This window comes from Lacerta agilis, chromosome 4 (assembly GCF_009819535.1).
Source record: "Lacerta agilis isolate rLacAgi1 chromosome 4, rLacAgi1.pri, whole genome shotgun sequence".
Classification (NCBI taxonomy): Eukaryota; Metazoa; Chordata; class Lepidosauria; order Squamata; family Lacertidae; genus Lacerta; species Lacerta agilis.
In genome coordinates, this window is record NC_046315.1 from 68788788 (window position 1) to 68801999 (window position 13212).

The 13212-nt window shown below is 40.0% G+C and overlaps 1 protein-coding gene across 5 annotated transcripts in view; it reads right to left on the reverse strand.

Moving 5' to 3' along the window:
* Positions 1–2552: 2552 nt before the first annotated feature.
* Positions 2553–13212, reverse strand: part of LOC117045908 — a 29128-nt gene continuing 18468 nt past the window's right edge. For 4 of the 5 annotated variants that reach the window (XM_033147472.1, XM_033147471.1, XM_033147469.1 and 1 more), the window contains 5 exons: positions 11808–11831; positions 8920–8946; positions 6022–6131; positions 5456–5509; positions 2553–2641 (listed from right to left, as the gene is read on the reverse strand). In XM_033147472.1, coding sequence (XP_033003363.1) covers positions 2612–2641; positions 5456–5509; positions 6022–6131; positions 8920–8946; positions 11808–11831 — 245 coding nt within the window. In that variant the 3' untranslated portion in view covers positions 2553–2611. The remainder of the gene's footprint in view (positions 2642–5455; positions 5510–6021; positions 6132–8919; positions 8947–11807; positions 11832–13212) is intronic. The other variant, XM_033147470.1, reaches the window with a different exon arrangement.

Below are 13212 nucleotides of genomic sequence, written 5' to 3' on the forward strand. Positions count from 1 at the left end.
TTTTAGGTTCTGTTGATTTTTATTTTTAAAAAAGATCACAAGTATTATGTTTTAATTACCAAATTCCTAGAAGTTCTCAAAATCTAAGGAGCTGCAACACTAATTCACAACCTGTGGCCCCCCAGATGTTGCTGGACTCCAACTCCCATCAGCGCCAGCCAGAATGGCCAATAGTCAAGGAAGATGGCAGTTGTAGTCTGGCAATCTCTGCAGGAGCAAAGGCTCACCATCCTTGCTCTACTTGAAGTTTAGCACACTCAAACAGCTACTGTTTTAAGCCACTTTATCACATAGTACACATGAAATAAGATGGGATGAAATAAAACAATGAGTTCCATTAGAAATTAATGGCTTGTTTATTTAGAAACAAGCCCCACAGACCTCAATATAGTTTACTTCCAAATATAGGAGTGCAGCCTATTTTATACACATGTCATTGGGAAGTAAGCTGTCCTGAATTCTATGGAGCTTTAAATAAAATATGCAAAGGTGGGGGGTAATAGGCAAAATTCAGACTCTGCTGTTTAGGAATGACATAGAAACATCTTTAGAAATCAGCAGCACTCCAATATTAAGTTTAGCATTGCTTGTAGTTTACAAAATGATTATTTCTTTTTTTAAAAAAGTATTGCCACTTTGCAAGTTGTATTCAGTGGTACGCATTGCCTCAAAATGCAATATTCTTATTGAATTAACTATGACGCACACTTGCTGTGGAGCATGTGCCTAGCTCAGTTTCTAATATGATGAAGAACTGATCTTGAGTTTTGTGTGCATTAAAAATGGAAAGAATTTTAAGCACCCATGCTCCACATGTGTGGCTAGCTAGTTTCTAGTTTAAATAAGAACATGCCATCCAATATTGTTTTGATTACGAGAGTCATGCATACAGAAATCACATTCTATGCAATAACTTTGATTTTACATTGGCACAATGCTTAGATAGAATGTATCTGAGTTTCAAAAAAATAATGCTCATTGCATGATTTAGCTGGTTAAATTTTTGCTGTCACCTTGTGCCAAACGTTTACCACAATCTTGAAACTGAAAGCATGTAGACAGGAATTTATTTAGATCCAATGAAAACAATCCATTTTCAAGCTCCCAGTGACCATTATCTAGCCTTTCTGCACATTAAGTGGAATACAGAGTGCTCAGTTCGTATTATTCTGATCAATTATCTACTACTATATTAATGGCACTTCAAGGTATGCAGCTAAAGGCATCTGCCATTGGTGAAACAAGCCTTGTTGGAAGCCATTTACTGAAAATATAGCTAAGGGTCACAAGAATGTCAACTTTTTTTGTAAATACAGTACGAAACAAGAGGAAGCAGGGCACTTGTGAATAATAAAGAGGGTAAATCCCATAGTCAGAGGCACATGCTATCACTGAGTTTTAAATGGCAATTGCATTTGCTAAATTAATTTTTGGTATTCTGTAGAAAACAACTCAGCTCAGAGACAGTGGCTGGGTGAGTAGTACATGATATGCTTATGCAGCTGCACAGCTTTACTGTGCCCCCCCCACAAAAAATTCCCACACTTCATTTCAATATAATACAGTGGTATCTCAGTTTGCAAACGCTTTGGGTTACAAACGCTGCTAACCCGGAAGTAGTAGTTGCTCCGGGTTGCGAACTTTGCCCCAGATGAGAACGGAAATCACACAACAGCGGCAGGCCCCATTAGCGAAACGCGCCTCAGGTTAGGAACCGTTTCGGGTTAAGAGCAGACCTCCGGAACGAATTAAGTTTGTAACCCGAGGTACCACTATATTGTTATTTTTGCATTCAAAAGGCCCCAGGTGAAACATGTATACTAGATAGGACTTTCTCTGAGTGAGAATAAGTAGCAAGGCAATGCATAGTAGCACCTCCACCTCCTATGCATTCACTGTAAAGGCAAAGGTACAATTATCAGAGATGCTCCAAAATAGACATTAGATCTTAATCACTTATTCGAAGGCAAATACATGTACATATAAAAGCCTATTGCTCACCATTCTAAGATGACAAAAAAACCAAAAGCCAGGATAAGGTTATGCAGTTTTTAAATAGTTGGCGTCTCTACGGACAAGGAAGTTTAGCCCTATGTGAAGCATAGGCCTGAGGGCTATGCTTAATTTCTATCCATTTGGCAGATGGTTGTGATATATTCTATGGGGGACAAGTATGGTGCTGCATTTTAGGGCACTAACATGAAGAGGGCAAACATTTATTCCATTCTCAACAACGGAGAGGCAGGTGCAGCCTACCCACTGACATTAACCAGGATACATTAAAATCATCTCCTCTGTTAAGGTTCTTGCCATAATGCAAAATATGAGTCCTTCGGACAAAAGCAAGAGGTTTCCAACATCAAATTTGTTTTAAAGCCAGGAATCAGCAAGTATGCAACTTTGAACTTCAAAGGGTAAACCACAGATACAAGTACTTAGGTTTCTTAAAACGTCCATTCTCCCTTTCAAAAGAAATTTTCAAACAGGACTATTTTCACTCTACTTTGCAACTTCGTTTTTTTTGCTGCTTGAAATATGTGGCATTTTTTTTCAGGGAAATACACAGATTCCTCTGTCCAGTTTTCTGGCCTTCGCTTAATCTTAAATGATGCTACTGTTTTCTGCAAAAGTGTGCGTTGAACTAAAAAGGAAAAAAAAAGAGAAACAGATTAGTGTATTCAAAGATTACTTCCTGAAGTAAATAAAAAGTGTGTTTAAGTACAAAGGCCGCTGCTAAAACTTCTTACAAGCCCATGCCTAAGCATGCCTATTCAAAAGCCCCAAAACAGGACCTATGGGAACTTCTTTCCTAGTAGGCAGAAATCCCTTTTTCTCTTTAGTGAAGCATTTTGACACCACTGCAATCTAGAAGGTGAAAGCTTTCTGAAGATGGGCAATACATTAGTCCTCTGTCATCCTAAACCCCCGAAAGCCCTCTCAGCAGTTGTTAACAGCCGTGCACTTTGGAGACGGAGAAAAATTATCTGATCATTATGAACACAAACAAAAGAAAAAAGTTGCTGTCTTGTGCTCTCTTTTATAGGAAGCTTCTTTGTTCCATGCAACAATTCGCCAGCAAAGTTAATCTTTCCTGCTTCCAGCTTGTTTCATTTCTGTCCAAATTCTATTAAAGTTTCCCTAAAGCCAAGTCCTGCTAAGCTTTGCTTTATTGGCCTAATCCATGGACCAACAATAAGGGGCAGCTGTCAGACATCCAACATTCCACTACCATGACTACTAGCTGATTATTGTTGATACCTTTTTTGCCAATTGAGGTTGCAATACTAAACACACTTTCTAGGGAGTAAACTCCACTGGAGACAGTGGCGCTTACTTCTCAGTAGACAGGCATCGGACTGTGCTGTGCACCATTTGTAGCTTTAGCCTTGTAATCTTCAGGTTAAACACATATCCCTCATCGTAATTCATGTTCCCCTCCCTTTTTTGCTGCAACTGTTTCTTACACTTTTACTTTAGGATTACTTGGGATTCATAATTTTGATTAAGCACCAAAATACAATAAAAAATAAAGTAGGCATGTAGGGAGGGGAATCACTTAAAACACACACATGCATAGGACACCCCAAAAGTTGTTGAGCTATTTTTAGACAAGCCTAAGATCCAGGACAAAGTCCCCCCCCCAGGCGTCAATTCCGCCTTTGAAATCCCGGTAATGTGAGGGGAAACCCAGACATATGGCAGCCCTAATTTATGGGTGTTTCCATAATTTAGCGGGATGGAGACATTTTGATAGGAAAGACTGATTTAAAGGGTAGCACTCTCCACTATTTTATGCATTTTTATTTAGCTGGATGCTTATAGTGTTTCGTGGGTTCTTTTCATCACTGTAATTTTCAGATAGATATTTTTGTTAGCTGATAATTAATGTTATTGCTTTTGTGCTGCGAGTCACTTCATGGGCACTGCAGAGAATGAGATGGACATATTATAAACAAACCTGCTCCCTATCCCCATTTTATCCCTTGGTAATGAAGGGTTTCTGATGCAGTAATGTCTCATTTCCAACAGAACACATGTGTGTGTGTGTCTGTGTCTCTGTCCCCCTGCATGCACACATTCTAACACTCACATGTACGCAAAGCCCAACATAAGCAAGATGGATCATCTGTCATTGTATTGGTCTAGATTACACCTGAAATGACTGTCCAAAGAGGGCAGATTTCAGCTGGCACTGAAAGTTTAAGTCAGTGCCAGCCAAATCTCAAGAGGGGTGCGAATTGCACATCTCGGCAGCTATGGCTGAGAAGGTGATAGTGACAAGATGGGGCAAAACCTGAACTGTGTGTTTCTGTTATTAAAAGTCATTCCCCGCTACTGCTGGGAAAGGTCTTAGCTCACTCACAGAGCACATGCTATGCAGGAAGTCCCAGATTCATTTCCTTGCGTCTCCAGGTATGGCTAGGAAAGATCGCCTTCTCAAACTGCAGAGCACCACCAATAGTCAGCAGCAGTAGCACATTATGCTCAACCAACCAGATCATTAGTAAATGCTTCCAGCTCAATGCAATTACTTGGCAACATTTATCTTCAAAAGAAACTCTAGAAAACCAGCCATCTGAAGGTAAAGCATTGAAGATGACTAATAAATAGCTCTTCTGTCTTTTATGTACTGGTAAGCAAGTAAGATGTACAAGATGTATTAAGGGCATATTTAATGATAGGCAACATGGCAAATAACCCAATGCGGCAACTCTTGCAAAACCATGGGTGGTGTTCAATGCTAGGCCTACTCAAGGTAGACCCATTGAAGTGAATGGACATGACTTAGGGCCATAAATTTGAATGGGTTTAACTATCAATTTATTTTGCTCTAAATCAAACAACAACAAAGAGAGGATCCAACACATTTTTAGCATTAACTCTCTTTTCCAAGATGACACATGAGGTTCTACTAGCTCCTCATATGCAACAGAGTTGGAGGTGGCAGAGGAACAACTTTGGAGCCGATAATGAAGAAAACACACCCGCTTAATGAGCCAAGGCCAACCTCCAAATTGAGGGCATTTAGATATGTAGGCAACTCCCTGTTTGCGCGGAGGCTGCATTCTGAGTCATTACACACATAGGCGGAGTGTGTGTAAGTCTGCCCCACCCCATTCCAACCCTGCCCCGCCCACTTCCAGATCTGAAAACGGCGTACAAATTGAACGTGCACAAAATGGCCAGTGCCTGTATCTCCATATGGTACACCTGCAGAATCTCACAACTGTCATGTAAAGAAGGCCAATATATAAAGCTAATAAAAGGGTTAGCAAGGTAGACAAAGTTAAGTGAAAATTGAGAGTTGTCTGAAGGCATGTTAAGCAGGAGGTCCAGCCTTGGTTGTTGCCTTGATGGGAGACCATGCAGAATTCCATATATAAAGCCACTCTGAAACATCTCAAGTATGCAAAGAATCATACTCAGTTCTGTTTTCATAAAGAAGATTCCTTACCAGGTGGTTCTGAATGTGCTCCTTGTTGACTTTGCATATTAACATTTTCTTCATCTGTAGATACAAACACAATTTAGATACATTTATACTTCACATAGATAATTCAGCTCACACACATTACCTAATGCCTAGAGTGGGCACATTTCAAACTTTATGCCAGGGGTAGGCAACCTAAGGCCCATGGGCCAGATGCTGCCCAGATGCTGCCCAATCGCCTTCTAAATCCAGCCCACAGACGGTCCGGGAATCAGTGTGTTATTACATGAGTAGAATGTGTGCTTTTATTTAAAATGAATTTCTGGGATATTTGTGGGGCATAGGAATTCGTTCACCATATATATATATATAATCCGGCCCACAGCTGAAAAAGGTTGCTGACCCCTGCTTTAAGCCTCCAATTACACTGTGAAATACAATTATAATACAGTCATAATGCATATTATGGAGAAGCTCTCTCTCTCTCTCTTGTGCACACACAAACAAGATTCCTCATGTCACTGATTAAGTTAGTAGAAACATTAAAGGAAACATATGAAAAGCAAAAAGAAACTCAATATAAAACTTACCACTTGCTTGAAGCAGAGCTTTTTCTTCTGGTGGGCTACAAAGGCTGACACAGCCCCAGTTACTGCTATAAGTACTGAGCTAATAATTCCAGCTAACATTCCTGGATTTTCTGTGAAAAGTTAGAAAGCAGGCTTAATCTGATCCACTTCTCAAAAGCCATATAAATAAAAATAACAACAGAGAAAGCATTTTTAAGAGCAATTTAATGACATCAGAAGAAATCACTGTATTCAATAGAGTTTGCTCCCTTTTCTTTAAAAGGCACCAACTCACAGCTTTCAAATGATGCAAATTTTGAAATAAATGTTACATTTCATAATGTGTTTGTGACTGCTTGATCATGTATTTAGTACCCAAGTAGTTCTTCCTAAGGCAGAAAGACCTCCAACTCACATTGCTCAGTTATTATGTTGTGAACTGCCCTGAATTCTATGGATAAAGAACTGTATACAGATTTAATAAATACATTTTTTAAAAAAAATCTGCATTAGAAGAAATGCTAATTGCTCCATTTAAAATCTCAGCTAGATATTGTGAAATGTAGGTTTCCAATATCGATATGCATTGGCTTCTAGCTTGAAAAATCCATGTTCTTAAACAAGGCATGGTAGAAAGGAAGAAAACCCAAGTGTTCAAACCAGTCATTACTTCACAGGCTCACACATAAGATTATATGTGAATTATGTATGGAGAAGATGAATACAGGTAGGTTTTTCTCCCTTTCTCACACCACTAGAACTCATGGACATAAACACAACTCAATGTCAGAAGATTCAGGACACAGTGATGACCTCCAACTTGAATGGCAGGAAAAGAAGATAAAGACAAATTCATGGAGGATATGTTTGTCAATGGCTAGTAGCCACAATGCCTATACTCTGTCTTTATGGTTGGAGGCAGTATGCTTCTGAATACCACTTGCTGAAAAGTGCAGGAGGGGAGAGTTCTCTAATGCTCTCGGGTATCTGGTTAGTCAATGTGAGAGCACAATGATGAATTAGATGGGCCACTGGCCTGATCCAGCAGAGCAATTTCTGTGTCCTTACGCTACAACTCACTGCTGTCCAATCTGCTTCCAGAGGAAGCAATGGCTCAGCGATTGTCAGATCTGATAAGGGATGCTTGCTCAAGAGAAGTTTCAAGCAAGTGCATAGAAAGGGGAACAGATGGAATGAAAGGGGAACAGATGGCTAGACTTCCTCCCAGAAGTAATGACAAATCCGAGAACTTCAGCAGATATTTGAAGGGTCATCAATTGTCTGTTTCCTTACGAAAAGCTCAAACAATGCGGGGGGCTGGGGGCTGAATCATATAGTGATTGCTGCCCCTGCTCTTTTGCTTACAAACCTCACCCACCCTGTTGCCACCCACTCTTCCCACCCACTTGAGCAAAACCCACCCCTTTACCCTTCACCAACTCCCTACCCTACCTACCCCCCAGCTTGCCTAAGCCCCCCTCCCAACTCACCCCAATCCCAAGCCTTTTTTTTAAAGAAGTGAGGAGGAGCTTCACACAATGGCTTGCTAAACCGTTGTGTGAAGCACCTGTTCCCCAGTGTCAAACCTCACTGCAGCCATGTTTAAACATCATAACTGGGCCGACTGTCACCCACACTGCTTGCTTGGCTGCCTGCCAGCTGCTTCTCACACTGGAGTTGACAGGCCCGCCATAAACTGCAGCATGACTACAGCTTTGCATTTTTATATATAAACAGAAATAAATTTAAGGCCATGTTATTTTGTGTATATGTGTGTGTTTTACAATGTGATTGCCTTCTCTTAAAATGGAAGTAGGATGCCTGTGGCCCTGCAATTGTTGAACTCCAAAACTCATCAGAACCAGGCAGGATGGCCATCATGGGAGTTGTAGTGCAAGCTGTAGGATGGAGAACCACATTTTGTCCATCCCTATCTTAAAGAATAGATTAATATTAAATTATCAGAATATAGTCCTACAGTTACCGTGTTTCTCCTAAAATAAGACATGGCCATAAAATAAGCCATAGCAGGATTTCTATGCATCTGCGAAATATAAGCCGTTCCCCGAAAATAAGCCGTTCCCCGAAAATAAGCCATAGTGATGCGGCACCTCCCATTAAAACAGCATGGAGAGGCGTGGCTATGCAGCGTACTGATGCGATGCGGTTAAAATAAGACATCCCCTGAAAATAAGCCATACTGTGTTTTGTTGAGGGAAAAAATATATAAGACGGTGTCTTATTTTAGGAGAAACATGGTAGCAACTAAATGAATTAATGCCTTTGATAAGAGTTACAGAAAGTTTTTCTATGTGAAAGAAAAACTATTATTGTTTCACAAAAATGAATACTATCTAGCAAACTTGAGTGGTATTCAACTAACTATTACTCAGGATAGGCCCACTGAAATGAATGAATAGGACTAAATAAAGTCCATTAGTTTCAACGAGCCTACTCTGAGTAAATGAAGCCACCCACAGGCATTTCATGTTCGCCTGATTAAATTTTACTTCCAGTCTGCCCAACAGCTATTAGATCTGTTTTGAGCCTTCATTGAGACTTTGCCATTTGTACTGTAATCCTAAACGTTAGGATCCCATATGTGGGCACAAAACTGTAATTAAAAATAAATAAATTAGGTACATTGCATGTGAGAAGCCAACCACCCTGGATGACTGTGATGTGTGAACATGGCCATTTTGGACTTTGCTTTTGTCAAACATTGTGCTCCCCCTTGGATATGATTTAATATCACAGTAAGATGTCGTTTGTAATAGTTCTGTCCCACAACTGACCTGATGAACCAGAACACACACAGCAAGGATAAAACATATAGACCGCTGCAGCACAAAGGTTAACTTTTAGGGATGACTTAAGAATCCAAGGTTATAAGTGCCATAAACAACCTCACAAGCTTACCTTCTGCCTTGCCACCAGAGTCTGAACCTATGAAAACAGTTTTGTTAGAATATGCTTTGCAAACAGTAGCTCTTTATTCCCCCTATGAGGCAACTGCAGTAAAAAGTGTTCTACCTTCCAATTCAAATACAATGGTACCTCGGGTTAAGAACTTAATTCGTGCTGGAGGTCCGTTCTTAACCTGAAACTGTTCTTAACCTGAAGCACCACTTTAGCTAATGGGGCCTCCCGCTGCGCCGCCAGAGCATGATTTCTGTTCTTATCCTGAAGCAAAGTTCTTAACCTGAAGCGTTATTTCTGGGTTAGCAGAGTCTGTAACCTGAAGCGTCTGTAACCTGAGGTACCACTGTACTAGCAGAGTAAAAGAAGGTCAGAAGGATTCTTGTATTAACATATATATATATATATAAAAGATTTTACAATTTAGACCGAAATACAGAATATGATTAAATTTTCCACACTCCCCTTTCTCTCACCAAAGGGAGCTAAACAAAACACACACCCCTCTCACTGGGGTAATTAACAATTCTTTCCCAATTTAACCAATTAGCTCCTTACATCATCTTTACTGACTTCCCCGATCCCCCCCCCCGTTGACTTCCAAGTTAAACCCTTATTCACAGTTATCACCAATTAAATCTCCATACTGCTTTATACACTCTTAACATTTTTCCTTAACCCCTTTACCAAATAATTATTCATCTGACGTATTTTACTTATAAATTTGACATATCACCTGCCTCACAATATTTCTGAACCTTCCATAGCCTAAATTTAAATTTCCATAAATAAACACATTTTAATTAATTATTTTTTGCTCTTCTCCACCCCTTTCCTCCCTCCGGTCCCCTACGTTTTGGCTATTAATTCTTAAACATTATCCATTACCAATCCATCTGTCAAAACCATAAACAAAGAGAATATCCATACAGACATACATTTTCTCAACCCACCCCCTCCCTCTCAAATTCCTGAACCCAGAAGTCCTGGGAAACTTGTATTAACAAATAAGCAGTATGTGAAGGGCCAGTGCTATTACCAAGATAAATATTTACATCTAAACCCGAAGCCTCTTCATATATTGCTCCTTCTTCTGCTTAATCTATGAATAGCGATCAAAGGCAAGGTGCATATTATTAATCACTGAAAGGTATAAATAGCGTGGCACACTTTTTCAAAGTCAGCTGTTGCTCCTTGTCAGAAATGCTCACCCAAAGGTACCCTATCACTTATCCCAAAGGGGCCTTGACTTTGGAATGATCTCTGCCTCAGGTTACCTCTGTCCCCTTCATTGTTGAGAGATGGCAACTGAAGACTTTACAGATCACACAGAACTTCCCAAATTGTTGTTGTTTCATGGCCACTAGCAGAAATATGTGGGTTGGTGTTTCAATGATGGTTATTCTCTAAATATTTTAGTTTGGCATGTATTTTATTTCCAGATGTATTTTGCTATTTATCTTTGTGCTGGGCATGGCCCAGGACTCTCAGAAGGCAGGGTGATTCCCCCCCCCCTTTTAAAGCCTTTCAGAGTTCCTTGGAGGAGATATTTAGAATATTCCCTTCCAACAATTAGCTGTAACCCTTTCAGTTTCCAGATAGCAGTGCTGTACTATGAAATACTCTGGATGTGAGCAGTTAAGTCAGAGGGAAATTATACACAACAGCCCTCTGAGAACGCTGAATGCAATCACATAACTGCCCTTCCCAATATGTGAGTGGGAGGGAAAGAAATGTTAAAGTGTTGTTAGTGTTCCACTATTTTTATATAAAAGTGAGATGGCAGCAGAGAGAATAGATAGACTAGAGCTGCAATCTTATTACGCAGGTCTACACCAACTGTTTCTACTGCTGATGTACTGAAGATACTGTGAAAAGGTAGCACAGTCTGCAATTCATCTTGGTCCCTTGCTTATTGTTCCACAGCTGCTGATTAACCTCACCTAATACATCCCTTGGTATCTGACCAGACATGATGGACTGTCTCCTCACTCTGCCTGCAGTCTTGCCAATCCTTTTGTTTGTGTTTGTTTTACCCATGACTGGCTCATCAATGTCCATAGATATGTCTTCTGTTTTTCTTATTGCAGTCGTACCTTGGTTCTCAAACAGAATATGGAACCGTTCGAAAACCAAGGTGCGGCTTCCGATTGGCTGCAGGAGCGTTGGACATTCGGCTTCCAAAAATAGTTCAAAAACCAGAACACTCACTTCCAGGTTTTGATCGTTTGGGAGCCGCTTTGTTCAGGAGCCAAGGCATTTGAGATCCAAGATATGGCTATAATCATATTTCTATCAGACTGAGGTCTAGAACTAAAAGCAATTGCTCTCTTGGAGAGCCAGTGTGGTGTAGTGGTTAAGAGCGGTAGACTCGTAATCTGGGGAACCAGGTTCGCGTCTCCGCTCCTCCACATGCAGCTGCTGGGTGACCTTGGGCTAATCACACTTCTCTGAAGTCTCTCAGCCCCACTCACTGCACAGAGTGTTTGTTGTGGGGGAGGAAGGGAAAGGAGAATGTTAGCTTTGAGACTCCTTCGGGTAGTGATAAAGCAGGATATCAAATACAAAAAAAAAACCAAACCCACCCCTCCTCTTCTTGACTTGTTTTGAGTGATGGCTATCCTTAAAATAAATTTGCTTTGATAAAAGGTATTAAGGATGGCCTGTACAATTAAACTGGATTGTTTTCTTGTTTTCTTTTTAGAACCTTGTGTGCCTTCAAGCAGCTCATGACCCCATGGGAAGCATATGATCAGAGACTTGCAAGGGACTTGCAAGTTACAAGTAAAACAACTACGACAATGTAACAAGGACATGTGTGGTATAACAGACAACAGTTGCAAACATCTTGCTACATGGAAAAGCAAACATTGGAACGGCTCACATACCTGCAGAAGGGTTAGAAGCACGGCCTACATTAAGAAAGAAAAATTGTGCAAACCAGCGTGAGAAGCAAAATCAACACAAATTATTCTAAGAAAAGTAACTGAGAAATTATAAGTTAGCTGTGCACATAGTTAGCATCAATTAGTTGTGCATAGAACACATGCAGACATAACCAATTCAAACTATGTGTTTGTACTTTATTTAAAATGTAGAATAACGTTCAAACTATCAAACAAAGTATTATGCATGAGCCTTGCAAAACCAGCCCCAGATCAAAACTCAAAGATTATTCAGCCATTTATCATGCTCAATCAAGGTGATTCATGCATTTATCATGCATGATCATTTAAGAGTGTCCTATCTATGAAGGACCTTCACAGGGAGTTTCAAGGAGCATGTAGACAAATTTGAGCAGTACAAATGCCACCGCTACAGACACTCAGTTGTGCCATTAGTTCCTTGAATGGTTAGAACAGAAAACTAAAACTATTAAGCTATTACACATGAATAAAAAGTCAATGTTATTAACTGTGTTGTGTTAAGAGCTTCTGTCTGGTCAGGAATGCTGAAACTGCTATTACGGTATATACAATGGGGTATCGAAAAGTAGGTGCCCAAAGCTGTCAAACAAATTTCAGGACTGGAAACTAATTCAACAGATACTGGGTCAGGGCCAGCAGGGGAACAGATTCTTGAGTTTCATTTCTTTAAAAAGCAAGCATTTAGTCCTTGCAGAACAGAAGTTAGCCCCGAGAAGACCCAGTAATAGCTTTGGAATGAAGCAGGAAGTCATTTCTCCACTAAAGCAACTTTTGGGTGTATCCTGGTTTGAGTGCAACTCCATTTTCCCATCTACATTTGGACAACGGAGAAAGACTTCCTGGTTCACTCTGTCGTTGCCCCTGACCCCCAATGCCTCAGCATCTAAGGGAAACATCTATTAGAGATGGGGAACATGTGGCGTTCCAGCCATTGTAGGGCTCCAGGTCCCATCAGCCCAAGATCAGGAATGATGGGGTTGTTGTCCTATATCACCTGGAGAGATGTAAGTTCCTAAGCTCCATCTCAAAATACCTACAGGTATTCTAATCAAGATGATTTCCAAGTAAAATGTTGAATTTCTGTAAGCACCAAAGCTAAGAGCACAGCGCAATCCATCTTTTTAGTTTGTCCCAGACACCACATCCCCAAATAAAACATTTCAACATATTCTGGCTAGTAGAAAACTGTTAAAATGTTTAAATTAACATTTTAAAAAGATTTGCTTAGTTAATGCAAAGCCAGATTAGATATCAATTGATTTAGGGAAACAGATATTATTATTATTATTATTATTATTATTATTATTATTATTATTATTATTACCAGAGAAGCCCCATCATAATCCCTCAGTATTATTAAAAAAAA